The 27,398-nt window shown below is 38.3% G+C and overlaps 1 protein-coding gene across 1 annotated transcript in view; it reads right to left on the bottom strand.

Moving 5' to 3' along the window:
* The window catches only part of ARHGAP15 (Rho GTPase activating protein 15), a 323,630-nt gene that overhangs the window by 254,225 nt on the left and 42,007 nt on the right, over nt 1–27,398 (bottom strand). Inside the window, 4 exon segments of the mRNA XM_066323175.1 lie at nt 12,241–12,330; nt 18,435–18,522; nt 19,886–19,947; nt 23,150–23,224. Of these exon segments, the coding sequence (XP_066179272.1) occupies nt 12,241–12,330; nt 18,435–18,522; nt 19,886–19,947; nt 23,150–23,224 (315 nt within the window).

Below are 27,398 nucleotides of genomic sequence, written 5' to 3'. Positions count from 1 at the left end.
CATGTAGAATATTTGTTTCCAGAATGACAACAACAACAACAAAAAAATCCAGACAAAACAAAGCACTTTAAAAAAAAAAAACACCAAAAAAAAAAAAAAAACAAAACCAAACAAACCCAAATCAAAACAAAACAAAACAAAACAAACAAAAAAAAATCCAGAAGAAAAAGAAAAAAAATATATGCAATGGTGAAAACATTTTCCTTTTCACTCCAATGCAGCCCTAACTGAATTGTGCTGCCATTGTTTTCCAACAGAACTTGCATTTCCAAACTTGGGAATTCCCATCAGTCTGTCTGACAGAATTTTCCTGTTTTTTCTCAGAAGGTGTGCATTTTTCAAATGCCTGTAACATACCACTACAGAATTTCCCAGGAGTAACAGCTTGGTTTGAGGGACTCTTATTCAAAAGCCTTACTTCCAAAAAAGTCATTTGAAACAGAAGAATCAAAACTGATTATTTACGTTCTATAAATCAAAACAAAACTACAACCAATGCATTTCAAAATATTGCCATAATTATTTCCTACACTGATAAATTGCTGGACATACTTTCCTGAGAGCTGGTTGGCAATTCCTTGAGCACTAAGCACAATGTTTATTTAATTTTAGATTGTGAATATAATTATTAAAAGTGTGATTCCAAATCATTAAAAAAAATATACAGAATATACAGGGGAAAAAAAATCTCCAAACAACAAAAAAACCACAAGGGCAGCATATTTCAGGTATATTACAGTGGTTTTAAAGCTCTGTCTGTGGGCAGGTGTACATCATGGAAAGGTCTATTCCCAGGGTGGATTCCCAGGTTGAGTCAATCCCAGAGGAAGGAGCTCAGGCCCAAGTCAGGGACAAAGTTGGGAGTCACAGCAGTGGCCAAAGTTCTAGTCTGGAGGGTAAGAAGCTGCAAAGATCAGGAAATCTCTCTCAACAATCCTCACCCAATTCCCTGAAATATATTGAAATGGCAAAGATGTAAAAATGCTTCACCCCATTTTTCTCAGTGTGGACAGAAGACAATGTCTGTCATACCTCAAAAAATGGGGATTATTTTCCGAATAAAGTGTATTTTTTCTTTATAATCTTAACACCTTGGATCTTCTTTCTCCAACAGTAATAGTCAGGGGGTATTAAAAGCTGCAGAGTCATAACACAATATTCCAAATAAGAAGACAGTTCTTATCTCAAACTCCCACATCTACACCCAAAATTTCCTTTTGTGGCCTCTCAAAGAGGCCTTGTGCTGTGCCAGCCAAGGACCACCTGGCACAGACTCGGCCCTATCAGCTCAGAAAGGTGGAAGAAGTCAAGAAGTATAATCATGGTGTTATTTACATACGTGTGCCATCTACCCCTGGTGTAAATCAGGAGAGTTTGGGTGAAATTAGTTATTAACATCGATGGAGGGAATCCTGTGACCCTCAGTCAAAATCCAACACGCCCGGTCTCTAACAGGCAGCCCCACAACGAAGGTATGGATGGACTGGGAATGCAATTTACTACCACAACTAAAATAAGAAGTAAAAAAACCCAGTCAATTCACTCTGTATTGATTTAAGTACTGTAGGATGAAGTATTGAAATAAATAAATACTTGTCCTTTCATTCTCTTGATCCCTGGTCCCTGCTTTTCTTTCCTCTTTTTAACTTTATCACACATTAACAATTTCTCTGAATTAATTTAAGGCATTTCTGACAGCACGTGATCAAAAATTATCCATTTTTTAAAATTGTTTTTCAGTGGCAGTAATGGATGAAACTCAAGTCTGCTTGAGAGCTGGGCACGGGTGGTAACAGGTTATTTCAACAGTTCAGGGTAAAATTGGGATCACTCACTTAACTCTGCAGTATCAGTGCAATTCATCTCAGTCCATAACAGATGACATGTTCAATAGAATATGTAAAGTATGCCTCCACCTAGTGATGACTATGTACAAATAATAGAAAATAATAATAATTATTCTATTACTTAAGAGAATCACAGTAATTGGCTCCCATTTTCCCAAATTAAAATGTGCTCTCATGCAAATATTCACATGTACAAATGCACACTTTGCCTCCAGAAAAATTAGTTTAAAGCTCAATCTGTGACAATTTACCTGCAAACTCTGACTTGAGGATAATTACATACTAGGTTTTAGATATATTAAAATTTCAAATAATAATATATTTGTAGTAATCATGACTATTAGGAAGACAAAACAAAAATTGAGGAGGTCACTGAAGTGCTGTGGATTTTAAGAGTTAAAGTCGTCTAATAATTCAAGTTTGATCGACTATTTTTAAGTGAAATGGTAAACAAACCACATCCCCTCCTTGCAACTTTGTTTGCCAAAGAAAATGTTTGCTAAACTTCTTGGATCGCCGTGTTTTACAGATGCAATTGCAGACATAGTGGCTGAAATTCCTAGGAATTTATTTACCCCGAATCAGAACAGAGGTTATGGAAGTCAAAAAAAAAAAAAAAAAAAAAAGACAAACCCAATAAAACCTCCTAACAATAAAAACCCCAACACTCCAGAATTCAAGAAACCCAGCCCTTGAACTCAATCTCAAAATTTTTAACAACTCCCATAATCCATATAAAAATAGTCTCTAACTGGGATCAATTGGAGGCGCATCCTCAAAATCAATAAACTTGAGGAGGAGGTTTGAAAAGTCAGGGTCTCTGGTGGAAAACGTTCTTGTGCGTTTTCCTTTCATCTGGGAACTACCTTAAATGGCTTCTCAGGCCGACTGCTCTTGCATTACCATTTCAAAAAGTCTCCCCATCCCATTCGTGGTCCATGAATCACAGTTTAGGAATTCCTGCCCAGCTGAAAACCAGAGGTGTAGTATCTGAAAGAGGGGGCAAGTCACTGCCTGCAGCTCTCCCTTTGCATTTAAATTGCCTCCCGTTGTCCATATAACACCTTGGAGCATCCAAAAAAAAATCCTCTTCCCAAAGAAATCACTCCTACACAAAAAAAAAAAAAAAAAAAAAAAAAAAAAAAAAAAAAAAAAAAAAAAAAAAGTGAATCCCAAACCTCTCCTCTGGCATCCCTCTGCACACAAATTCAGAGAGAGGACAGCCAAGGCTCCCCATGCCCAGCCAATTCCAAATATCTGCCTCAGCCATTAAAGAGAAACACAAAAAAATGGAGTTAAGTGGCTTAGCCAAGATTTTAAAAAATGTAGTGGCTGAATACAAAAATACCAGCACCAAACATATAAACAAGTCAGATTTGATTATCTCTGAGTGAGTTCATTTAAGATTCGTTTCTCTCTCTTTTTTTTTTTTTTTTTTTTTTTTTAATTTTTATTTTTTTCCCCCCAAGAGTTTGATAAATCAAAGGAATGTTTGGGCACCTATCAAGATACTTTTTTGTTGTTGTTGATATTGGCTTACATTAAGTAAAAAAAAAAAAAAAAAAAAAAAAAAGACCATGAAAAATCATAATACTATTAATTTAACTATTTTCAGTTAGAAGAAGCATTACACCTTAAAATACTAAAGAATCAGGAAATCCAGTCTTCTTTTGCATTTCTTTTTTTTTTTTTCTGCTTTTGATTGCCAGAACTGAAAAAATACTATTTTCCCCAGGTCATGAGTGCACAAAACACAGCACCAAGGGCCATACTCACATCAGAGATGCTTTATCAAGTTCACCCTACTGACTGTCTGTAGCCATAATTCTCATTACATGCTTTATCTTGAACCAGCTCGTCCTTGTGAAGCTATTTACCTTTTCCCTATCTGCTGATCAGAAGATAATCACCATTTTAAAACATAAATTTACTACCTAAGGAGTAATTTAGAGAACACAGGTCTATGGGGATATTATTAAGCAAAAATAAAAAAATTAGTTGAATCAGAAACCAGCAAAATAAATGTTAATTGCAGAATAGTTTGGGTTGGAAAGGAAAGGTCACCTGGTTCCAACCCCCTGGCTCTGGGCAGGGACACCTTCCTGGAGACCAGTTAATAGTTAATGACTCGACCAAACACAGATTTGGGCTGAAAGATGTTTTAAAATGCTCAGTGTCACCACGGTGGGTGCAGAGCGCCCTGCAGGGTGAATCCATGGGGAAAAGGGAGAGACTCAAGCGGGCACAGACTGGGCAGCCCTAGCCCATCTCCATGCCCACTTCCACTGCCCAAATCCCTGTCCCAATCCCTGCCCACTTCCACTGCCTGCATCCACTGCCCAAATCCCTGCCCACCTTCCTGCCTGCATCCACTGCTCATATCCCTTCCTGCATTCCCTGCCCACTTCCACTGCCCGCATCCCTGCCTGCCTCCACTGCCCTCATCCCTGCCCGCATCCCTGCTCACTTCCACTGCCAGCATCCCTGCCTGCATCCACTGCTCACCTCCACTACCCAAATCCCTGCCCACCTCCACTGCCCTCCTCCCTGCCCGTATCCATGCCCACTTCCACTGCCCGCTTTCCTGCATCCCTGCTCCCTTCCCCTGCCGGCAATCCCTGCCCGCATCCCTTCCCTCATCCCTGCCCGTATCCCTGCCTTCCCTGCCCGCCCGTGCGCTGCCCACGAGATGGCAGCAATATGTTTATGAATAATGCAGCAGAGGCTGCAACCCATTTCGCATGCGGGAGCTGCAAAGCGCCGCTCGCTCCTTCAGCTGCAAAACAAAATAACATCGCTCAAGCCCCCTCCTCCTCCTCCTCCTCTCCTCCCCAACTGCACAACCCGCCGCGAATTCGGCCAAAAAAACAATGGGAAAAATAAGCTGCTCCTCTGTCACGCTGCCCGGGTTGCTTTCTCATGTGGGGTCGGCGTTTTCCAAAGCACAAGGTGCTTCCTCTGCTCTCGCAGATCTGCCCAGGTCCTTGTGCTCAGCCGTGCTGCTGTCCCTGACAAAATTATGTCACACGCACATTAAGCATTAACTGCTGCTATGTTTTATTTCTGCAGCACAGAAAATGCCTGTGGCTTGAAATAAATATTTTCTTTCCTGATGGACAAATAACATCTGCACTCGCGAAAGCTGCAAGCGTGGCTGTCACGGGCTAAGTGACTCAGATAATTCCTTGAGAAGCACATGTGTATGAGCACACACAGACACTCGTACCTATCACAGGCCCTCATGTATCAGCACTTGGATTTGCCAAAAGATGGGCTCTTAAAAAGCACAGTGAGCTATTATAATAATCACTTTTAGCAGACAGACTTCGACATCCACGTGATGTCAGACTGGGGGAGTACAGAGAGTGAGATTTTAAAATCAGCCTGCTTTCAAGGAAAATTTAGGCTTGCTTCTCAATTGGATTTTGGAGTTGTCCAGCATTTAGGGAGACCCAAGGCCATGGCCTGCAGTGGGTACCACATAGAGGTGATGTGCAGTGCCACAGACTGCAGCACCACAGCATCCTGCTCAGGGCAGCTTCTGCTTCAGCCAGGCTTTCAAGCCTTTCCAAGACCTCCATGACTTGTTGAAGCTACACTTTATAAGAGATTTTTTTTTCCCCTGAATTTTTTTAGGATAATAATTGGGAAAGGAAAAAAAAAAAAAAAAAAAAAAAAAAAGTGCCTGAGTAGGTAAGATCAAATTTAGTTACAAATCAACCAAAGCTTTTTTGAGAATTTTGAATCTTATTTCAAGAAGCCAACTATAACAAAATATGGTTTATCAGGAGTGGACCTCACTATTGCTGAAAAGTAAACAACCTTTTCACTTCATTAGGATTTAATTTTTTTTCCTTTTAATAACAATGACAAAATATTAATGTTCTGATTCTGTAGCCACAAAATACACAAGGCCTTTCTGACATAACTTAGGTCACCCCAAAGCAGAGCCAGAAACCACAGCAAGTGAGAGAAATAGGTTAACTATAACTTTGTGGCACCTCTAATTTACCTGTTTGGTCTGTCCTTTTTATGAATAAAGTTGCTGTTCCTGGAAATCTTTACAATTTCATTGCAGTTTCAATTGATAGACAAGTTCCTTGAAATTCTATTACAGAGGCTGAAGTCTCAGTTTCCCAAATTTTTAAATGCACACTGCTGTCAGTCGAGTGCCCTCCTAATGATTGATTGTCTATTTCCAAATTGATTATAGCTTGAATACTGAAATATCAAAATATCGAAATATTTTTTTACATATAAAAAAGTTCTTTTCATTTTTGTTCAGGTTTCCTATACAAATGAAGTCAAAGTCCTTACAGCTTGTGTAGAGCTGTAAGTTGTGTAAAGCTTTGCTTGTATCACAGGGGCAATGACATCTGTCCCTCTTTCTGTCACTTTTTTTGGGGGGAACTGGCTTTATCACCTGATATTCTTTAGAATATCACATCACACCAAGAATCTCCATGATTACTGAGCAATCTGAACTCCAGTTCATTTTCCATGTGTTCCCTTTAGGCTAACATGAGTAACATCAGATTGAAGAGTGAGACCCTGGTGAGAGAAGGTCAAAGCCTGACCAATTCTCAGCCAACATTTCTGAAACAAGGGTAGAACTGCATATTCCAGAGTGCTCCAGTTACCAGACTCTTGCTTATTCTCAATTAGATAAGGATCTTTTCCTTTCTCAGCTGATTTTTCTGCCTGTTGTGCTCTTTACTAACTAGGGACACCTAAATACCTCCTTGGGTCCCAAGAGCAGCTACTCTCAACACAGGTGAAGTGGTTACAGTTAAATCTGCCTTTTTCGTACACAAAAAATAAATTAAATAACAAAAAAATAAAATGACCAAGGATCTCTAAAGGTCTCTCCTCATCATCACCTTAAAATATCATATTGAAATCTTTAGAAGCCAAAGTGACTTCTCAATTGTATAAGGTTTAAAATGCACATAGTGTGTGAATTTGTTTCCTGCAGAACTTTCCTCACAATTGAGGTTGGTTTTCCTCTTTCACTATGTACTCTCACTCTTACTTTTCATTTTTGATTACCAATAAAACATCTTATGTGACATTCAAAATTAAAGAAATTAAGAAAAAGGCAACTGAATACATGAAAAAAAATGCATTCATGGGTTTTGTTGGATTTAGATTATAACAGAAAATAATAGACATGTTGAGAAGTCAGAAGATCATCTGCATTCATTGATTAGATTTTACTGAATATTTTGGCAGGAGCTTTGCCAGTAGGTCATTAACAAGCCAGTTGGAAGAGAGAATTTTAACCACAACTGTGAGGCTGTTCCACATTGCTATGTTCAAGATCTACTACTTACAACAACAGAAAGAGTGCTTATGTAAAATCACTGAATGGTTTGGATTGGAAGGGACCTTAACTGGTCTCATTCCAGGGGCAGGGACACTTTCCACTCCAAGCCCCATCCAACCTGGCCTTGGACACTTCCAGGGATGGGGCAGCCACAGCTTCTCTGGGAAACCTATGGCAGGGCCTCCTCACCCTTACAGGGGAGAATTCTTTCCCAATATCTCATCTAACCCTGCTCTCAGGCAGTGGGAAACAATTTCCCTTTGTCTTGGAACTCCAGGTGTTCAAGGTCGGGGTCCCACCTCCCTCAAACTGCTGGCCACGCTTCTTTTGAAGGTGAAGACCATTCCTTGTTTTTTTTGTCTTAAAAACAAACAAACAAACAAAGAAAAAACCCCACTAATTTTAAGTTCGTTATTTAAAGAACCTCTTTCTAGCACCACCTAATGCCTGTGTGATGTGGCCAAGATTTTGATTAGGCAATAGCATATTCAGGTCTCTGGAGTAGAAATTAAATCCCAGCCACAGCAATGAGGTCAAGAAGTGGACAAAATGCTGTTTTAAGATCACAAGAGGTCCACTGAATGCATGGCAGATTCAAAGCCAGCAAAGGCTCCTGCACAACTCCTTGGAGCTGAAAGCAAGAGCTCTCTCAGGCTCAGGAAATGGGACTAACTCTGGGACAGGCTTTGGGTGGGAACATATTCCAGCTGCTGATAAGGACCACCACAAGACTGCAAAAATGGCTTTTTTAGATTTCCCTCCTCTATGTTCAGCACTTATGTTCAAAATCACACAAAGAAACCCAAATACCAATCCCAACCCAAGCCCCTCCACATCGCACTCCCAGCGCTTCCTCTAGAGAGATCATGGAAGCAAAAATGATCCCTCCCATGGCAAAAAAGCAGTGACTTAAACCATTCCTGGGAGGCATCCAGACACTATCCTGATCCTCCAGTATGTGGAACAAAATAGCTTATCATTCAGATTATGCGCCTGGACAAAGCTGGAGAGCTTCAAGGACAAGGGAGTTACCCAGGATCAGCGCCGTAAGTGTTATTATATATGAAACAGCTGCAAGATTAATTCTTTCATATTCCACATAGGTGCAGTTGTACTTCCAGCTGTCTCGCTGTTGAATACTCTAGGTCTTTACACAGCTTTCTCTGTTTGTAAAAATACACTTGCACTTCTTAGTTGTGTAGGGTTGAGCAACCCCTTATAGCTGCTGTGCATTGAAACAAAAACGGTGTCATGCCACATTTGTGGCAAGAGCCCAGCTATAGAACTCCAGAAATTTTTCAGATTAAACCTTCCTAAAAGTGAACCTGGTCAACAGGGTAAAATTAGGACTAAAGAAACCAAGAAATCCCTGATAGTTAAATGAATGGTGCTATTAAGAGAACAAAGCAGCTTCATCGATTCAGAAATATGCCGCTCGTGACCTTTTTTGTACTTTTCACCTCTCTTATTTTTCCTTTCCTTTTTTGAATTATCTGAGAGAAATCTCCCAAAACCTCTTCAAGGAAATAGTGTACAACCACAGGACTTTGTGCTAATGAACCCCCAGTATTAAAAATCTGGAGGTCAAGAGCACATCTTCCATGGAGTCTGGGCTGAATTTCAAGTTAAAAGGCTGCTTGGCTTGGAGTAGAGGTTGAGTAAAACAGGGGGAAATAGAAGATCCAGTTGAAAAGTTTACTAGAAGTAGGAAATAATGAAATTTGGAAAAATATCTGCAAATTAGCCTAGTTACTATTGTTTCAACAGCCATATATATCAGTACTGAATGAAAAGTAGCCCATTAAGTTATTCTCTTTTTTGATAACTCACATCAAAACACATCTACCCAATATCAAACTAAGCCAAAAAAAAAAGGCAAGAAGAGAACAACAGAGTGACATAGGTGCTGTTTCTGTTCCAGTTGCTGACTGACAACACTGCCATCCCTTAACATGGTTTTATTTAGTTATTACAACCATCTCTCTGTAAATGACACTTAGGATTATTTAAGATTATGTTGTAATCCTTTTAATCCTCAGTGCTTTAAATTTCAGGCTAAACACCAAAGAGCAAACTAGCACTTAGCAGAAATATTTAAAGCATGTGATTTGAACATAAATCTTCTTTTATTCAGCACTCCTCCGATGAAGACCTAGTGCATCACATCACTCAGCCAGCAAGAACAAACAGCACATCTCACTGCAAGCCGCTACCTTTCCCCACATCATGGGAAGTTGTTTCTAGCCAGGTCTTTTCCTTGGTGCCTGCTACATCATCAATAAAATAAATGGAAGGAAATCAGGAGGTTATATTCCATGAGATGTGCATATTTTCAGTTACTATAAAGGAAAACTTGAGGGGGAAAAAAACCCTCTCCACATAATGTGTTCATCAAGAACAGAAATAGATTGCATGCACAAATTGGATAGTGTGAGACAGATCAGACTTATCCTGTTAAAAAGGGAGTAGCTCAATTAAAATGAGAGGAGTAACACTGCTGAAAACATCATGATCAAGACCAGAAACCCAAATCTTCCTGCCTGAATATCATTTACTTGCAGTTTCCTCTTTTTTTTTCTTCCCTACATCGATCATGTTTCTAATTAGTTTTTCTTTCTGATACTCCTATGCTCCATCTCCTTGCTGTTATCCATTAACTGTCATCTGCTTAGATTTTAAATCCAAGATTTCCTTCTTTTTTTCTTCAACCCAAAATTTCAAAAGTCATTTTCCATTTATGATCTATAATTCATGAACTCAAATTGAGCACCCTGGCTAAATCAAACTCAAAATTCTGCACCTACTCCTAATACAACACATTAGCACAAAGCAACCACTGCTCTGTTCGAATGAGAAAAGAAGGTTTTACTAGAAAGTAATGAAAAAAAATGCCAACTATGTTTTGATGGGCTTTGAAGATACAATTATACTTATTTCTGATCATTTCAGAGTTAAGCAGCTAATGTATTTAATCAAAGAGTAATGCAATGCTTCTATATTTAAGTTGTAAAAAAAAAAAGAAAGCATTAAAGAAAGCATGTTGTTTTCATTCGAACAAACCTATGAATAAGTAGACACACACTATCAATTTTATTCCCACCCACAGGGAATAAGTAGATCAGAAGAAGTGTTTCCTGAAATATTCAGTTTCCAGGTACAAACTGACCTCTCCGCTTTCGAACTCGCCTTGGATTCCCTCCAGACTATCTCACAAATCTTCTCTCCCTCTCCAGTCCCCTTCCCACTCTATCTGCTCATGTAGCACCAGTCTCGTTCAGTCCCTTCCTTTCCCAAAATGTCACCACTACTGGTGCCAAAGCCTTCTCCTCTTTCGCTCTTACCATCTGGCACAATCTTCTTGTAGCTCTCTGTCTAAACAATGCTCCATCCCTTTTCAAAATGTGTCTTAACATATGTCCTTCCTCCCATGCTTTTACTTCTTAATGTCTCTCCTACTCACTTATTGGCTTGATGAAGACACATTTTAATGGGTTCAAGCAGTAGTGCATGAGTTCCCTTTCTCACATTATTCTGATTCAGTGGAGTTACACCTCGCACGAACAGAAGTGAGAAGAAAACTGCATTGCAGAGCCTTCCTACCACCAGTTTGGTAAATCAATAACAAGGCTTCGTTTGTCTTTCCTTTGGAAATGTATTAGCTGCAAAGAATCACCACCCCGAAATGCGTTTCCAAACAGGAATTTTGCTTGCTACAAAATGTGAAATAAACCCTAGAAGCTCAGAAGGACCTGTCAGTGTGCTCAGGGGGTTGCAGGAGTGAAGGCTAAGGTTATACTTAATCACATTCCAAGTGAAAAAGCTGAAGATTGACAGCAAAACCAAAATATTTATTCTAAAAATACCTAGGAAATGACAAAGCCCCAAGTGTTGTCTCAAGACAACCTGAAAGATGTGGGGGGTATAGAAGCATAAGTCTCGCTGTCTTGGAAAAGAGGGATATTTCTAAATATTGCATGTGCTTTAGAAAGATGTCTAGAAAAATAAACCTTGAAAAAGCCTCTGTAACACCCAGCTGACCCAAAGAGATTTCTTTTTAAGAAGCCACGTACGGACCCGTAGGGATTTTTTTATGTGTAGTGGGTTTTTTTTTTCTTCCACCCCAGACCCAGACAGAGTTGGTTCCTCCAGCATGTTTCATTGGTCATGATGCCAAAGGACTCTCTGGTAACTAACAGGATCTTGACCCTGACATGTTCCCTTCTGGTTCTCTCCCCCCTTTATTGCTTGTATTGTTCAACATTTTAAATGTTAGAACTCTGGGAAACAACTCAGCTCGTAGAGAATAATATTTTGATGTGGCTTGATGCAACATTTAGTGAAACAGAAAAAAAACAACAAATCCTTTCTACTGATATTCATGGGAGCTGGATGATGTCCAAAACCTGAAGATGTTGCAATAAACTGTTTTAGCCCCTAGATCCTGGAATGTTAACCTTGCAGTAATGCTTTTCCCCTCCTTTCATCTTCTTGGGCCTTGATCCTCCCTTTCAATTCAATGGGATTTGGAAGAAGGAATTAAATAATATTATTTTCCATCAATGAAGAATAGCCCTGTGAGAAATACACATCCTTCTCTGCTGGCCCTAACAGAGGCAAGCTTTTAAAATCCTCCCCTCCCCTTGCAGAAGTGAACCTGGGTCATCACTGTCTGAGGACCCTGAGCAGCAATAAAAATAAACAGAGAAACCGCACTGCGTTGGAGCCGTGCTTGTATAAGCAGTTTGAAGAAGTTGTGTTTATGGAAGTCCTCTAGGTCAAGATTCTAGGCCTGAACCCAAAGCAATTACCTACTAAGTTTTAAAAACAAATTGAATATAGAGCATTAATCAATAAATCAACAGGTTCTCAAGTGTTTAGGAGACTCAGTCATCAGAAATCCTTCTCTTAGAAAAATAGTAAACCGATGCTGGGTAAAGTGTTACACTCCTTCACTGGTAAGAAAAATGCTGTATTAAATCAGGCTCTAGTTATTAAAACCAAAGAAATAAAACCTACCTCTTCACAGAGTTCAGACTCAAACGAGCAGTGGAATGCTTTGCCTCTTACCTGAAAGACATTCCTTCTGCTGGATTTCTCTGAGGTCCACTCAATGCGAGCACCACACAAATCCACACACTCGGGTTTATATCCTGGTTTCTGGAAAGGAAAAGAAAAAAAAAACAACAACATGAATATGGCCTGAATTTTCACAAATGGGGGCAGTTATCAGATAAAATAAGAATAGATCAAGTTAAAGTGACAGGTTGTTGTAGCACAGCTGCTGATATTACTGAAAAAAGCTCATTATATACTCTGGTATTGCTAAATAACCACTCTTGGGGTGTCTTAGCTCAGAAATAAGGTTCTTATACTAGAATATAATTTTTAAAACAATTAAATGGTTTAAAAAACAGTCTAGTGTAACATATAGTAGATCAAAACACGAATGCAGACACATGGACCAGCTATTTCCAATGCTTACTTTGCCAAACCTCTTGAAGAGTCACTGAGTTTAAAGCAAAAAAACTATTTGTGGGTTTTCCAAAAGCAAATTTAAACTGATGCAACTGGAAAGGACAGAAATTAGACAAGAACATACATCGTATCCCTAAGATAAGCTATCTCCTTTCTCCAAACAAATTATCATTTCTTGCTCCTAAAAAAAGAAGAAAAGGCTTGGAGGGCATGTGTGTGACACCCAGAAAGAGCTCAGCACAAGGGCTGAGACTTCTCAGTGTCAGTCCAGGCATCCTGGAGTGACACAGCTCTGCCTCCCCTGCTCCTCCATATGGATGCAAGTGATTCAAAGAGCAGATTTGTTTGCCTGTATCATTTACGTTGCTGGGAGTTGGTGTAAAGCACAATAATCCTCATTTGCCATGAGAGCTCCTTCTCCAGGGACTCTGCCTGTGCAGCAGCTCTGGCAAAGCCCATCCAGGTCAGAGTAGGCTTTGTAGATTGGGATGCTGCACATCCTACTCAACAGTAAAAATACTACCGTTAACAGTGAAAAACATCACTAACTCTCTTTTGGATAGAGGATGGAGTGATATCCACATAATTTAATTAATCAGCTTGGTCTGACTATTTTCTCTGCTGCTCTTAAGCCACAGTTACACTAAAAAATGTCATTAAGTGATACAGAAAACAAATTTTATAGAGTTAAGAGTGGCCAGTCCAGCAACAGCCACAGATGGAGCTTTCCAAAAACTGCTCACTGAATTTCTCTGATGTTGTTATTAAAGGCTAAAGTATGTGTGTTCTCCAGGATGCCTTTGAGATGGGAGGAAAAGAACGAATTTAGGTTAAACGAAGCAAAGAGATCCTGGGCAAGTGATTTGCAGGCGTAGTCTCTGGAAGTTTTCAGTACTGGGAGTGTAATTATATTCTCCATTTGCCAAACCATAAAACCACAATGGTTAAGCTCCACTAGAACTGACAGTCCTGTGTGCCTTCATTCCTTTTTTATATAATTATTGTTATTAATTTTTTTAAATAAAAGAAATATACTCTTCCAAACAGAAGGACGTTCCTGTGGTTAAACCACTAGAAAAAAAGATCTTGGATTTCTTTTTCCCCACCTCTGCCTCAAATTTCCTGCCTGGCCTCTGACAAGAGCTTTGTCTTTCCAATTTTTTAATAACAGATCAAAACTACAGCATTGAGACTTATTCTTGCAAAAAAATGCTGTGAAATTTAGTCAGCTAATATCTGCATGGCAAAAATTATGGAGCTGGAAAAAAAACCCAAGCACTGATGTATTAATGCACATAAATATTCAAATTGTGGAAGAAATTAATGAGTTTTCAATATTCCAATACTTTTGTAAAGAGGGCAATGAGGCTTAGATCATGTCCAGGACTCCATACAATGCGCAGATCTGCACCACACAGGCAGCTCTGCAACCCATCAGGAACACACAACACAGGCTCCTCAAAGTGGGTAATCTTACTGTCTTTGGAAAAAAAAAATACCCACATGGATAGTTTGAGTCTGAAAATACTTTAACAAAGAAGGGCAGCTTTATGCCACCAGCAGAAAGAGTTGAGAAATTTTGGAAACACATGATGAGATTAAAAGAAGAGATTAACATGTGGACAAAGAAACAGAAATAGCTTTTTGATAGTGAACATTACTGGGCTGCAGAATATTTTCCTCAGGAAAACTCTCATGGAACACTGAAGGGAGAAAAAAACACAATTAAAGGCTTTGAGAGATTTTTGCAGGAAGATGGAATAGTGAATTATAAAGTAGTATCTCTAATTTCTACTATTGTACAAAAACGTATGCAACAGCAGAGCCTGGACCCTTCTGTGCACCCAGTGAACACACAGTGTAATTTTGCTGCTATTGCAGTACTCTGGAGTGCCTTTACAGCTCTGATTTTGTAATAATTAGAAGAAAAGTACAAGCATGTCCATCTCCCTCTCCAGAAAGGATGGGAAGCAGGCTTGTGGTGTGGGAAAGATGAACAGCCTTCTGCTATGTGCAATAATTATTTGAGTCAGTCTCTTTCTCTGGGGGAAATAAATATGAATTGAGCAACCTGGTCTAGTGGAAGATCTCCTTCCCCATGGCAGGGGAGTGGAACAAAATGCTCCTTAAGGTCCTTTCCAACCCAAACCATTCTGTGATTCTATGAAACCTCATCCTTCGGAGAATATATCAGTTCTGACCACAATGTGTCTATGAACTCAAGGGTATGGCATAAAATGTGAAGCTTCTGGTGAAAATTTCATGCTAAATCACCCAGATCCATTGAGCCTGACACCACCCACCAGTCCCCTGCTGCACACGTGGGGAGCACCCACTGAAATCCATCTGAACTCCAAGAAATCCACAGGGAAATTCATTTTGGCCAAAAGATTTCTCTGCTACAGAGTTAGTTAGCTTCCCAGCTTATGCAATAGCCAGAGACACTGGGAGGGAGCAAGCTGAGGGGACTGGGAAGCCTGAGCTCTCCACGTCCTTGCTTTGTGCTCTGCAGTCAGAGCAATTATGTTATATCAATGCTGTTGCAGGGGGTTATGCTGTAAATTGATACAAGTGTCTGCTAAGATGAAATCTTCCTAAACATGAATATGGATTTCAGCAGCATTTTCACTCGCTAAATTACTTTGCAGATGGGCTAATAACCTGAGGTTAAAATAACCTCTGTTGAATAAACTATCTGAGGGAATAAACTGACTACATTTTCCTGGTCAGAAAAACCAACTGATGATAGGATTAAATGCTGGTAAGGAAGAAAGGAGCTGTGATTCATTTAGATCACAATGTCCTTAATCTAAAATAAAGAGCTAGTCAAATTCATAAGAATGGTTAAAACAAACAAGCAACAAACAAACAAAAGCAGTGTATTAAAGCCAGGACCATAAATGATCAAAGCAGCAGCAAAAATTAATGATTTAGCTACATGGGATGCAAACTTGCATTTTCAGTAGTATTTGTAAACAATCTCATTTTCTGAATCTCTCCTTTGTGTGCTTTAATTGTTGTGCTCTATTTCTTCCAATAAGTCCAGATTTTGTCACCAACCCCACCAGAAAGCAAAGCAATGGATCCCAGTCCTCTCTGTGCAAAGCAACAGCAAAGTTGCCACAGCGAGTCCTACACCTGCACTCGTACACAGAAACAGCAAAACCTCCTTTCAGATACTGCCACTTCTTTGATTAAATCACTCAAAATTTAGACAAGTAGAATTTTAGATCACCTCTAAATGCTATTTAGTCCCATTGTCATGAAAAGAGATATGATTAGAGGCGCTCTCATTTCCCTCCCTCTGTTTGCCTTTGTTTTGTGCAATATCATTCCTCTTTTAATGATGCTTGGTCTAAATTTTTGCTCCAAGTACAGTATTTAATAATTAATAATTAATGAAATAATATCTTTAGAATACAAAGGAACTTTATTCTTTTTCTTAAGTCACTTCATTTTCCTGCTAACAATAAAAATGCTTTGTTATAATTCATACTATCGTGAATGAACATCGTTTCTCTTACATTATTTAATTAATGGTTGAGTTCCCCCTTTTACAAAGTAAACTAAAACTGGAAAAATAAAATAAAATCAGTAAACAAATGGCTTCTAATGAATCTTTTTTTGTATTAGTCCCTTTCCAGTATCAAAATTATATCTGGTTAAGTGGTTTACAAAGGAAACAAGCACTGCATTTACTTCATCAGATGAGCTAAGCATGGCAGTTTAGCTTTTTTTGATGTGCAAAATTTGGATTTAAGAAACTGGGTTATAAGATTATGAACACTGACAGCTCTTGTTGTTTTCAAGCTTTACCCAATTTGTTTATTTACTGTTGCATTTAAGTTTTACTCAACAGACAGAAAATATAACTTTAACAGATTTTTCTCACCTAACGAACATTTAGTTCACAGCCCCAGTGTTCAAATCTAGCATGGAATAAAACAAAAAAAACAAAAAAAAACCACTTATTTTCCCCAGAATGAGGAAATATAGGTTCAATATGTCTGCGTTCTTCCTAACACAGGAGGCAGAAGATTTTATCTCACTGATAAAATGAGCACTGTTGGCTTCAGGGATGGGGACTGACCTCTCAGAAGGAACCTTTCTGTAATACACCATCACATTTTTAGTGAAACTGTTTGAGATCAGGGTCAAAATCCCCAAATCCCATTCTCCAGGCAGGTCCAGTTTAATATCCAAATCCCTATAGAGCTAATGCCATGTTGAGGAGTCTCAGAGTAAAAATCAAGCCTCCTGTGTGTTAAATTTCCACCAGTTAATTTATCTCCTGGTATTTGGATGAAGGCTTTCAAGGAGAGGTTAAGAGGTAGCAGGTAGAGGTGTAAGACACTTGGTAAATTGTAAGAATAGTTCTAAGTTCACCTTAGACATTTTACTTTTTCCTAATAACATAAAAGTCAACTTTAAGGAAAAGAGGTGATTCTGAAAAAAACAATAATTAAAGTTTTTCTGATTTTGTGGCTGCAGAGAAGTTGTATTTTCCATCTGGACTAACACAAACACAAACAAAAAAGTGCCAGATTTCCCCCTTTATTTATTTTTATTGTTTCAACTCATAGTTCTGGAGTTCTTTTTCCACAAAGCTCACCTTTCAAAAAATGTAAGGCATGAAAAGGTGCTCTTCGAGGCTGATTTTATGACAAGTGGCATTGATAGATTTATCATTATTTTAGGCCTAGGATTTGCAGAAGAATGGTTTGCATCACCTGCCACAGCAAAAATAACTTATTGTTTGTGACTCCTGCCAAAGAGAGCACCTTGGCGGCCACCCCATCACACCGATGAGATTTGGCAGGTTCGATCAGGCCTTGAGAGCCTTTCACAACAGGGCTTTGTCAAACCCATCCCTTCACTGCCCGCAGTGTCACAGAGCCACCAAATTCCCCTTTTGCTGCCCAGGCTGAGGTTTGGCAGTGCCCAGCACCGGGAGGACATGTGCTGCTACCGCTGGTGCAGCAGAGCTGTCACGTCCCCCAAGAGACAGAGATGGGTGGCCTTTCCTTGGGGCACAATAAAAAGGTGCTGCAAATTTCACTTTGTAGTAACTACAGGCTGCAGAAATTGCATTAGCTGCATTAGATGGAGTCGTGGAAATATTCAGGGAGGTTAGCAGGATATGGCGGATGTCACATTTATACCGCGATAAAAAAATCACTTTGCTAACTTATAATGTTTTCTGCTTTGGTAACACCCTATATTAAGGTGCCACTTATAAATAATTTATTATTATTTATTAATGTATAAGCCACTTTATAGGATGGTAGATAACAACTTAAATTCATGTATTAAAGATGCACATGCATGGTTTAATACAATTTACGCCTCACAATATCCCTTGCAACAGATTCTCATCGCATCATCTGTTCAGCATTTATTACTAATGCATTTTATAAGATACTTTATAATACGTTATTTGAGAAAGTAGCTGCATTTAGTGATCATTTTCATAAATAAGAATAAAGCATTTATAAGTGGCACCTTAATTTAAAGTGTTACCTTCACATTACTGGGCAGTCACTCACCATTTGTCTCACTTTGCAATTACTCTCGAAATGCACCTCTTAATAAAGGACATGCTGTGTCCTATTTCTTCACATACACTACATCTGGTTAAGAGCTTATCAAGGCATTTTTCCTTCAGCTGCTCTCAAACCTTTGAAGTTGCCAGCTCAGTCTAAATTTGCCTTCTGCAAACACCAAACTTTTTATATTGAAATAATAGTTGCCAGGAGACTGGGGGTATTGGATGGCTGGTTGCCTACCAGGTTGGCCAGCGCTGGCTGCTTGGATTCTTTGTAGAATTCCATTTTCCGAGCAGTAAGAACAATCCAGGAGGTGGACCAATTTTTCCTAGCAAAGAAAATTAAAAAAAAAAAAAAAAAAAAAAAGAAAAAACAAAAGAAAGGGAAAAATCTGTGAGGCATTTCAGCAGGAGGTAAAAGATATTTTATTTCTAGACTTGGTTTTCAATAATTAAAAACATAATATACATCAGAAACAAAAATGGTCTAAAGTCAATGTTGTCAACAAACTTTGAGCAACATTGATGGAGTTGCACCATCCTAATTATACTCAAAATATAACCTATCAAAGATTATAGGGATTCCTTCTCCTCATTCATATTTTGAAGCCCATTTGTGCTTCTTTTTTGCCATGGTGTCAAATGAAAATGGTGAGATTATTCACACATGCTCAAAGTTCACATGTAGAGGACTCTGAAATAGCTGTTGCCCTTCTGGTACCCAATACTTAAAATAAAACTGAGAAGGAAAATGTCGATCTGACTATACAGAGCTCAGTTAACAGGTCTATTTTGAAAGGTCCCAAATGCTTTCTCCTTCCCCTAAACTAAAAGTTTACAGGAGTATGAGGAAGATAAGAACAATATCTCAGCAAGGTTTGAGTAGCCATTAAACATTAGGAGTTCACAGTAAGCCCCTGAGAACTGACAAAGTGCTGGGGTTAGGGAGAAGTAAAAATACACACAAACATGTGAAAGAATATCACCTGATACAGAAAAACATGATATCCGACTGAGAGGAAAATATTATTTTTTAAATTAAAAATAATATTATAGGTAATGTATATTATATACATTTTCTATAACAGGTTTCAAACCACTACATAATCATAAATCTGATCTGATAAAAAAGCTGTTTTTAGATCACCAGCTCCAGTTTGACTTTTGAATTTAAGGGTCATAACATCTGATATTTACAGAAATACTGTAAATTGATCTGCTTCACGTGGTGAGTGTGAGTGGTTTATTGGTAAGCACCACTTCAGATCTTCATTATTTTTCCCTGTTCTCTACTTTCCATTTAACAGAGGTCTTGTAAGTGCACAAAGGTGTAAGTGGTCAAGCATGCTATGTGCAGATTTCAACAAACTTTCCTATGAGCTGGATAGGCTGGATGAATATGGATTACCAAGGAACTCAACGGCAATATACCTTGGAATACAGCTGAAATCCAGTACCCAACTTACAGTAAATGACACCAGTTTTGGATAGAATGGGGTATCCACAGCTTCTCTGGACAACCAGAGCCAGAGCCTCACCTCCCTCACAGGTAAGAATTTCTTCCTAATATCTAATCTGACCCTGCTCTCTGTCAATTTGAAGTCATTCCCCATTTTCCTGTCATTCCAGGCCCTTGTCCAAAGTCCCTTTCCAACTGTCTTGGATCCCCTCTGTTACACTGCCATGTTGTACCTTAATTTCTTGCCTCCATCTGCTATTTTTGCTTTTAGAAGATATCCTTCCTTCTCCACTACCTGCAAGAAAGGAAAAAAAGAAGTTTATAGCCATATTATTTATTCAGCTGAATAAAATCGCTTAATACATGCATAGGAAACTTCATCCAGCTTCTCCAGTGTGGGGCATCTTACCATTATTTCTCAGTTTAATCACCTGTTTTTTTCTGGTAAATTCCATTATTTCGAATATTTGCAAACAACACTTAAAGTCAACTACAACACACAAAACTACTCACTGTAAAAACCCAATAAAGTAATATTTTACTTTATTTTATTCTATTCATTTAGAAGAAATTTATGTAAATGCGGAAAAAGTTTCTAGCTGCCAGCAAAAGAGAACTTTGCAGGTACGTTGCAGGTAAATTATGTTAAAATATCATTTTATATGTTGAGTTTCATTGCTAGCTGTGAGGGACACACCACCCTGAGGACTCTGTATCAGGCTGTGACACTTGATTGCAGGGTCCCAACACTGTGCTTGAGCTTTGGTGTATTAGAAGCAAGCAAGGCCTAAGCTGCCTTTTTTATTATTTTTATATATATATATTTATTTTTTTTCCCATTTCTATTTGTGCTCTTCCACCTCTCTGAATACCTTCCTCAAGCCAGAGGCTCTTGCAGCCGCTTGGCTCTCTGATCAGCTGAAATATATCATTGTACACGTGGGATAGGTGTTATTTTTATCTATATAAATTTATATTAAAAAGCAAAAATCCAAACAAAGCAAGAGGACTGTTTTTCAGCCAAACCCAACGACCTTTCATCCTATCAGCTCTCATTAACAAAGGATGTCTCAACTGTGTCAGTAATGGGAAAAAGAAACAAAATTGTGATTAAGAGTGAGTCTGGTTTTGCTTTCAAACAAAACTGAGCCAGTGCCCGACTTGGATATTAGAAACCCCACATGGTCTTTGTAGTAAATTGCATCACAAGGCAATTTCATAACAATTTCAATAGAACTTTGCTGTCTGCAAAGCCATTAAATAGCAATAAAACATGCTTTAACAGGCAATATAAGGATTTTCAAATCAAACATGTCTGTTATTTCGATTGTACAAAGTAGCATTATTTTAACAGTGTAGTATGTTTCACGATTTCCTCAGATTTTGTCTGTGGCTGAAATACAACATGTGATGACATATATACTGTGTACATATCTGTGTGTACCTATGGAAAGGCCTGCAGGCCCATGGACAGGGATTTAGGTGACATTCTCAAGCGGGTTCATGAGGATCAGCATGTGCTTCATCTGTAATTTGTCATTAACTCATGTGAATTCCTTGGCCATGCATATCATTACCACAGAAAACCCGGAGAGAAAAGTGTGCAGGGATTATTGTGCAGAGGTATGTCACTGTTTGTCAAGTAATGGCTGGGTGAACTAGTAGAGCTAAAATAAAGTTTAATGCCCATCTCCACCGTCTTTTTCCTTTTTTTCCCCTCCCTTACTTTATATTTTTTATATTTTTTTTCCCATTATAACCTTTTGGTTTTGTAGCATAAAACTTCTGGTGGTTGGCCAAGGCCAGAGATGATATACAACACATGAGAAAAGTTATTATTTTTAATATTTCTATCCATCTGGAATCAGAAACTGGGAGGAGCATTGGCTAACTATTCAAGCTGTGGATTGCTTCTCTTAATCAGACCCAAAATCTCATGTTTTCAAAGTTTACCAACTACCTTCCCCAAACTGCTCCTTTAAGCAATCCAGAACTAAAGGAAAATATTATTTTTCAGCATCAGATCTGAACACCTTTGTTGTCAATATGGGAAGTTAAGAACCTGCACGTGCTTTTCAGATGAAAATGTTGCTGCTCAGTCATATTTTCCTTATAATTGTCTTCAGCTAGGATATCAAATCCACTAACAAATATTGGATATATAAATATCCTGACTTAAATTACATCGCTCAATCCACCATTTGTTATAAATTAAATGTTCAAAAGTGAACAGTAAAAAACTACAAGGGCTGCAGTTAATATGAGCCCTCTCCATGCTAAGAAAACTCCTCTACACATATATTGCTTTAATTGAATTAGTCAGGTGTTGTCCTTAAATAAAATTAGCATGGCCACCTCTAATTGAAACATGCACAGTTTTTCTTTGTAATTAATATAAAGGGCACACATGGAATTATGAAAAAACCTACCACAAGTCATATAAAATATATCAAGGATGACCAAAACATTTTATAATTTCTGTTTGGGGTGATCCATTCCCCTTGCTGCATCTGATTAATATCCCCTTTTCTATGCTACTTTTTTCCCAAGGAGACACTTCTAGAACAGCTCAGGATCAACTTGCAATACTTCTGCAAATGGATGATACTGGATTGAAGATAATTCCAAATATATCCTTATAATACATTCTGTTTCTGTCTCAATAAATATCATCATCTGCTGTTAAGCTGCTGCCCTTCCTGCACCTTTTCAAACATGTGGAAGGTTGAGAAAATGACCCCAATGCCCTGAAGAATTAGCTTAGAAATAGGAAAAATGGAATTATTTGTGGAATTTGTGGTGATTTGTTTATTAAACTGTTTTTAGAAGAATAATAAAGAGGAGACCATGTAGTGAAAATATTTGAATTCTAAAGAATTTTTTAAAAAGACTCTTGTTGTCATGACCTAATATTGTTAGAAACCATAAGGAAACAAATTATCAGTGTCACATACACATGTTATAATTTTCTTGAGTAGAATTCAAACCTCTGAATGTACCTAATCCTGAAGAGTTTGTGTAAGTAACACAATTGCTGATACCAACTTTTCTTTAATGAATTTGTATTGCATATTCATTTTATTTTAGCAGAAAAACATCTGTTTCTCATTCCCCCTAGATTCTTCTAACGTCAAGAATTTATTGTTGTTAATTTCATTATAATATTTCTTACACAAATTAATACAAAAATTGAAAACACCATTGATGAAGGCAAAGAGAGGACAAAGACTTCATCGCATTCCTTTATCCCAAATATTAACACAGATGAAACCTCAGTCAAGTACAACAGGATTAACAGCAAAGTCAAGCCGTATAAATGACTTTGTACCTTCTGAAATTATTCTTCTATTGATTAATCAAAGTCCCTCACATCACTTAACATCTTGAGGCATCTAAATCCTCGTGTATTCCTTCTTTAGTAAAGCAAGTGCAACACTTATGTTATAAACCTTTAAAATAACCAGAGTGATTTATCAGTTCTAGAGAGCAATTTCTACCGTGGGATCCTGGGTAGTGATGATGTCTGGAAACGTCAGGTTGTGCTGGGAAAGATTTCTTCTGTGACGACTTATCTGAAAAAGAAGAAGAAATATTTGCATTCAGAGAGGATTCAAAAAAAGATGGGCCAACAAATTTAATTGCAGGGCACAAACAGCATCCACTGTGTGGAGGTTCAGGGTTTCTTTCTGGTTTTCCTCTGAGCCCTGAACATTTAAATGTACAGCTGACATAGTCTGGTATAAAACTCTAGCATAAATGTGTTTCTTTGTCATGTCCTTTGGCAAATTTAGCTAAAAATTCATCAGCTCATAATAATAACCTAAATTACGGGGTTTTTTCTCATTAGGAATCTCAAAATGGTTTAACTGGTTAGATGCTCTTAACCGCATTTTAGAGAAATAGGAAAGCCTCTGATTTTAACCCCAAGGCCACAAAAAGCAAGTCAATGAAGAAACCAGAAAACAATTGGGAACAAGGACACAAAATCTAGCAAGTGTAAACTGCTTTAAAGGCTGTTTCTAAAGTCCCCAAGACTGAAAGGTTACAATAATACTGGATTCTGACTCTACAATTGGTCCTAAATACTGAGTCCTTGGTTCCCTCCAATTCTCCCTTTTCTTTGAGGAGGACAATGTAATCAATTGTGACTTAATTCTGAAAAATTATTTCTTTATACCAGAAGCTATTAAAATAAAATAAAAGTTACTTCACAAATCAAACATTCGGCAGAAACTCTGTAGCATTTTACTTCCTCAAAAATCTGCAACAAAGGGCAGATCATTCAAAAGTGTGTGCAAGTGTGTGTGTGTATAAATATATATGTATCTTTTACTGTTTGAATTCAATATCACAAAGATATATAATTACGAGCTGAGATCCTGTAAAATTCAGTGATTATTTCCTCTTCAGATGAAGCCACAAAGCAAACAACAAAATATAGTCTCAACTAGTTTCCACTGTATTCATCATAATGCATTCTCTTTGCCCTATTAAAGAGAGTTAACCAAAAGTCATAATGTATTCTGTTTATATTCAAGTGCCTGAATATAGAAAATGTTCTTAATTAATCCAGAGGGCCACGCTCAAAAAACAGTTAAACATATTATGATCCCATATTTTTTCTCCACACATTGCTTTCATGTTTATTGTAAGCACTAAGGTTTTTTAAGCCTTGAAATCTATATCCTAGATATTGCTCTACTCTCCTAGTCAAAGCTAATGAGCTTAATGAATTACCAGTTCTAAATTTAATGCAAACATTTCAAAGAAAGAGATAAAACATCTTCACAATTCAAAAGTTTCTCTGACCTATTTATGAAGAATATCACTTAACAATTTCATTAAGGGTGAGTAACAGCTGTGACATGGCTGTGTCCTAAAGTGTTTTTCTCTCTTAATATTCTGCATCTTAAGCAATCGAGCTTTCATAAGAAATACTTTAGTTAGTGGCAGTCCCTCCTTTGGGGAGAAAAAAAATGTCAGACCACATTTTCTGTATTTTGCAATCTTGTTTTCAGGAGTGTCATGTTCCTGTTTTATTAGCATGTAGGGTAAACAAGAATGATTTGCTGATGCTATTGAGAGAACTTCTAAGATTACAGTCCTTCTATTTAGATTTTGGATGGAGCTTAATATTAATGCAGGCAGAAAGACATGTATATAAATTCAAAATAAATTAATTCAATTTATCTTTTTCTTTATCTTCACTGCTAGACAACTCTTGAAGGTTCTATAGGTGCCTGAGACATATAGAGCTAAACTATTCAGATCTAGATCACAGGAACTCTCTCTTGCCAGATCCTCCACATTCTAATTATTCCTTAACACACCACAGAGCGCATTGCCCGGCGATGGCTTCCCAAATATATCTTTTATTCATCCAAATTAAATAATGAGGCACACCAGCACTCCACAGTGCCTGCTCTGACAACCAGCTGCTCTCTCCAGGAGCCCATGAGGCTGTTTGGGGACCCTGTGTGACACGCTGTGGATTGTGGAGCACCCAGCAGAGCCCTCGGCCGCTCTTTGGTTCATGCGATCGCAGCGTTAGCGAAAGAATGCTCACGTTTGATTATTGCTGAAAAAGAATTTATCCTGAGCCCCAAGTCCATCTGCAGCAGAATGAAGAAAATGAGTAAAGGGTCGTGTTTTTGTGGGCCTAGCAATTATTGGAGTAGTGTAATTAAAAGTTGCTATTCAATGCTCCCAAGAAATGTGAATGATTCAGGAAGATAAAATTCCAGGTGTGGATGAAACTGTGTCCTTTAAGAAACCTCTTTTGTCCATGCAAAGAAGAAATCTTAGGGAAAACTGCATGAAGGCATGGGAGAGAATAAACTTCTTACAAAATTATTTAATTGATACTTTTGCTAAAAAAGCTATTTCTTTTTCATAGCCCACCAATGTGCAATCTCATGCAAAGAAGGTCCTGAAGCCCCCACATCTGAACCTAGCTATAGAAATACAACCAAAATCCACAATTATATAACCCAAAATCCTATTCTTCTGGAAAAAAACCCCAAATATTTGGCTTACAAATGGAATTAATTGAAACTTCAATAAAGTTCTTAATGATTCCCATCACCCTTTTGGTTTAAAAACAGAACTTTAAAGAAAATTAATCAAAACAACATCTAAAAAAATGGTAGGAACAGAGTAAATATATTCTTTTTGACTGATTTGATAAAATTTCAGCAGGGCTGATAGAAATTTGGTCTTAAATATATTTTGCAAATATCATTGAATGAGTTAGTTACATCACTTCCCTTAAGATAAATCCAGTTGAAAGTTAAAATGTTCCCAGCAGAAGCTGGGTGACAGCAGTCAAGATGGCCGTGTTTCAACATATCTCCAATTTCAATGAAGTACCAAAATACTCAAACAGAGGTGTAGGCTCTGTTATTTTCATTCTTTCATTCAGCTTTTATTAAATAGACCATAGAGGAGAGGGGCTAAAATTTTTATTTTTTTTTCCTCCATAGCGCCATTTGATTACCCTAACAAACTCAAGAAAAACCTAAAAAATATCTGTCACAAGTCCTCTACCTCACCTCCCAGGGCACGATGAAAGGCAGAGATTTACAGGGAAGTTCGTGAGATCCCTTTTTGGGAAAGGCAGCTTATCAGCAGTTTTCTTGATTGATGAACATTCTTCAGTCAGCAACAAATGTCACCTGCAGCACTAAAAATCCACTCTGCGAGCGCCTGCAAGTCTGTGGGCAAGTCGGTTTTGTTAAATTCAGCCTAGAGCAGCCCCCCCTTCCCTTAGCTAAAGGGGATCCATCTCCTACCAGAGTTATTTCAGCTCTAGGCACTAATCCGTCATCATCCTTCCCACAAAGGCAAAGCCTCCATTCCGTGTGCCTGGTACCCCGGTGTGAAGGGACAACCATCTGACAACTGCTGTGTTAACACGGGGGTAAAACACAGGAACCTGATGTTTCATTTAATTCCTCTCTCTGTTCCCGTTTGTTCTTTAAATTCTCCCTCTTTTCCCGGGGATTCATCATGGCTAAGTCAGCACTACTCTCTCTCTTCACACAGTGTGGCATTGATTTAAAAAGAAACTTGGAGGATCCATTTGTTTTTTATTTCCCATTGCAGGCATATTTCTAACCTAATTCATCTCATCAACGAGGAGCAGCAGAATTCTTTTGATTTCAACCAAACCTAACAAAACCAACCAGCATTACTCAAATGTTGCTCCAGTGCAAAGTACAGACAATTAATTATTTCCTGAAATGTCATTCTGAATTCACTTGTATCCCTAAGTAATTAAGATTAATTGTATGACCTTTCTAGGTGGCTTTCAAGATTGTCAAGTAAGTTATTCACCACAGATTATTTATCCACAAACACCACCTACAAGTAGCCTGGGAAAACAGGGTTTTCTCAAACAAGCAGCACCTGGTCCAACAGAGCTCTGCTTTGGATGAGAAATCCTAAACTGGCACCTACCTGCTGTTTTCTCCATCATTCACAGTGCTCCTCTGCCAAGGAGAAGGTTCTCATGGAGGGTTTTGATAGATTCTACCAAAACCCTTTCAATGCTGTTCATGGTTTGACCTTTCTTTTTAGGGCTCTAACTGTGTTTTTGTTTCATCCTGCCGACACTGCAATCACGTATGTGGAGATTCCTTTATAAACTAACCAAACAAAGAGAGAAATCCCCTACTGTGGAGCCTGTACCCCTGCCTGATGCTCCACTCTGGACCCAATCCAGCAAAGCACTCGCAGTGCTTTAAG

Source organism: Sylvia atricapilla, chromosome 7 (genome assembly GCF_009819655.1).
Source record: "Sylvia atricapilla isolate bSylAtr1 chromosome 7, bSylAtr1.pri, whole genome shotgun sequence".
In the NCBI taxonomy this organism is placed as follows: domain Eukaryota; kingdom Metazoa; phylum Chordata; class Aves; order Passeriformes; family Sylviidae; genus Sylvia; species Sylvia atricapilla.
The sequence above is the reverse complement of the archived record's forward strand: the minus strand, read 5'-3'. Positions and strand labels throughout refer to the sequence as shown.